The following is a 3,643-nucleotide window of genomic DNA, read 5'->3' as shown; positions in this document are numbered from 1 at the left end:
CAGAACCCCCCTGTCTGAACTGACCCGTGTTTGCAATGCAAATAGGATGTGTGAATGGCTCACATAGAGCCAGCTGTTGCATTTCCAAGCTATCTGTGCAAACAGTGGGGAATCAAATGATATTGATAGCCATGTCCTGTTTTTAATCAACGTTATTTCCACGTCATTTCCATGAAATGACATTGAACCAAAGTGGCATTGACATTGTATTGACGTCTGCGTCCAGTGGGATAGAACAAAGTCACCACAATGTGTGTCTTGTAAAGTATTAGCAACTATCTTTATCTGTATCATTGACCTTAGAAAGTGGAAGAACCAGACACTCATCTCTACACAACATAAACAAAAGGTCCCCTGTGGCAGAAGATTCAGAGGGAAAGGTCCAACCTTTCCCTTCAGGGCCTGATTTAAATCAGTTAATCACTTTAAAGGACTGTCTATAGCACAACTTCTGATTTATGACTTCACCACTGTGACCGGAAATGGATCTATCTAACGTGGTCCATCAGTAACAGCTCACCATAGTATCGATCTATGTTAGCCTGCTGAGCCAAAGCCTAGGCATTAGCTTTGGGAGCCGACACAACTCAGGTCTCAGGACAGGTTTAGTCATCACAAAAGCAAGGTTTCGAACCACCTCCATTGCACAAACAGTGATGCAGCCTTTATTTATCTTTATGTGAGGCACAGTTCACTGTATTAGTAAAAGCATGAGGGTTAAATGCATCCATTATGTCCACAATCTCATCTGTTATTGAGATGGCATAACCATAGAGATAGAATTACAGTACATTGACTTGAATGCGGTTCTCTGTTATAGTTATTCTATTTCTGTGGGCATAACCTGCAGGGGGCAGAGTGGCCCCCTCTCGGAGAGACATCTCCTCATGTAAACATTGACAGTACAGGGAGGACTAGTGGAAACCCAGGATGTATTTCACACAGTGAGATGAATCAGTCAGCCAGCTAACCCTTCCTTTGCTCATCAAAACATGCTGAAACAACTGAGGGTTTCCATTTAATCAACAACTGTAAAATGTCTCCACATACTGTATCTCAGTGGTGTCTTTGCAAACAGCTCAGATCCATTGGAAGTATTGGAAAAGAAAGGCAGCATTCAATACACACGCACACACACACACACACACACACACACACACACACACACACACACACACACACACACACACACACACACACACACACAAACAGACAACCATGTACTAGAGGGTATGGTAGACAAACATCTGACATATTTGTAGGCTGTTGTGAAGCCTTATTATTGAGTGAGTGGTGGTATGTGAATATTTGCTGAACGGGCACCATTCATTCACACTCTAGTATAAAACACCTGGAGGTGACAACACACTGCATACACTGACTGTTTTAAACACTGTTGCATAGTGTATGCTTGTAATACACAGCATACTAAATGACTCATCTCAATCCATTTCCCACAGCTACTCTCATTTGAAGTCCTATGTATCCCTCAATTGGAATAATAAGACATATAACTTGCAAAAACTAGCAAAGGCCGTATTTTTCCACACCATCAAGCCCAAAAATACAACATGACAAGTGACGATATTGTGCTGTTGTAATAGTTTTGAAATACAAATATAGAAAAGATACATAGTGTGTGTGGAGCAGGGAGCAACTCTATCCCCCTGCTCTGTCTAAATCTACTAGTGGACTATAGTGTCTCCAACACTTAGTTTTGAACAAAAAATATTTATTTAAGCTGGTTCCTTTCTGGTCCACAAACATTCTTACAGGTCACAAGCATACTCGTCAGGCCATAACAAAGTTAACAACCCAAAACACCCAAGTACACAGTAAACTCCCCCTACAAGACGTCACAACCTATGACAAACAAGAGCTCATGAAACATTCACCAAGAATATCATTGACCCAATAGCTCATATAGTAATAATAGTCCACTGCTATTTATGTTACTGTAAGTACAGGTATTACAGAAAACAATTCACTCACATGTTACTTGTCTTCCTCTTGGTTGAGTTTGCTGCCCCGCCCCTCTTCTTCTGTTGGGACTGAGAGCTCCCCATGTTGACAGGGCCAATACCCCTCCAAGGGGACTGGGCCTTTACCTGTCTGTGTGTAAGTCTATAGATGTGCGTTCTTCTTTAAGTGTGCATGCGTGTGTGTGGGTTCAGTGTCATCCCAGGTCAAGTTAGCCAGTGTACTGTTTATGATTCCTAAAACTGTACTGCTTCAGTGAATGACGCTGCATTGTCCGTCTGAAACAGCTCTGGTACAGTTCTACAGCTCTGACAGTTTCTCTCAGCTGGCCCAAGCCTCCTCTCTCCCTCTCTCCCATGGACTTATTGCTGCCTCCCTCTTTTTCCTTCTCTCTTTCTCTCCCTGGCCCCTCCTCCCTCACCTCTAGCACACACATGCCTCCATGCATGCACGCCACACGCACACACACACCAGGGAACAGATCTTGGTAAACATTCGGCTGGGAGTTACTGTATGCTGTAATAAATCCAGGTGGGGACAATAAAGGGAGGAGGCTGGAAGGTACAGCAGGTAAAGAAGGTCAAGTTTCTTTGCCATAAAGAGATGTCATGTGAACATAATACGAGGTTGCGTGGGGTTGCGTCCTAAATGGCAGCCTTTTCCCTACAGTGTACTACTACTATAGTGTACTATCCATTGGGCTCTGTTCAAAAGTAGTACACTATATAGGGAATACGGTGCTATTTGGGAATCGGACCAGATAGCAGGCACACAACAACCCATGAGAGCATACAGGACTCTGCTTGATGTGACAACATGGTGATAGATACTTCTGGTTCAACCTGTCCCCATGCAGATTAGGAAGGAGGGATGGTACCATGTTTTGACAAAAATGTGAACAGCAGTCATTCCATACATTACAGTTACAAGGAAGCGATTGTCTGACCAGACAGCAGTATTTTGACCTCACATTGGATTATATGCCTTCCCGTCTACTTGAACATTTCAGTACTTTTTGCACAGATATGTGCTGTTTTGCATGATGAAAAGTCACCATTCGCGTACTGTAAGAAGAAAGATGCAACTCATTGTGACAAGGAGGAGATACATATAACACAACATGAATGGGAATTTCCCTTACAGTTATGAATCCACACTGGATCAATACCATGAATAAAAGCAAGAGCTTATACCATTTTGTCAAAGATCTTTAAAACAACTTTGTTTCAGGATTCAAGCTCCCACAAGCCAGCAAGAACAGGTTCTGCTGCTTGCACTGACTAATTATTTTAGTTGCTGAACTAATTTACCACAGCATAATGCTTCATTGCAGATTAACAGTTTATCTGGCAGAGTTGGGCTATCAAATCCTGTTGAACATAATCAGTTTAGAAGGTGAATGAATCCAATTCATTCATGAAGAGCCAATATGGGAACAATGGGCAGTGTTAAATTCAATTAATTAATGAATTCATCACTCAGAATCTAGCCTAGCCTACTGCTCAACAAACTGCCACAATGCTGCCCTTTGACCTGTGCATAATAACAGAGGTCAAAGTCATATGTACCAGACACCTCTCTATCACACATACACCAGGTCATCATGTGACTCATCTGGAAGAGTCATGTAGTAAACAAATATTATAGATACTGTATAGACTAA

At 42.2% G+C, this 3,643-nt stretch overlaps 1 protein-coding gene across 1 annotated transcript in view; it reads right to left on the bottom strand.

Moving 5' to 3' along the window:
* Positions 1–2,330, bottom strand: part of tacc1 (transforming, acidic coiled-coil containing protein 1) — a 36,495-nt gene extending 34,165 nt beyond the window's left edge. Inside the window, exon 1 of the mRNA XM_021610236.2 lies at positions 1,993–2,330. Within this exon, the coding sequence (XP_021465911.2) occupies positions 1,993–2,066 (74 nt within the window). The 5' untranslated portion in view covers positions 2,067–2,330. The remainder of the gene's footprint in view (positions 1–1,992) is intronic.
* Between the last annotated feature and the right edge of the window lie 1,313 nt (positions 2,331–3,643).

Source organism: Oncorhynchus mykiss, chromosome 7 (genome assembly GCF_013265735.2).
Source record: "Oncorhynchus mykiss isolate Arlee chromosome 7, USDA_OmykA_1.1, whole genome shotgun sequence".
NCBI lineage: Eukaryota > Metazoa > Chordata > Actinopteri > Salmoniformes > Salmonidae > Oncorhynchus > Oncorhynchus mykiss.
Note: the sequence above shows the minus strand (reverse complement) of the source record. Positions and strands in the feature narration are given on the sequence as shown.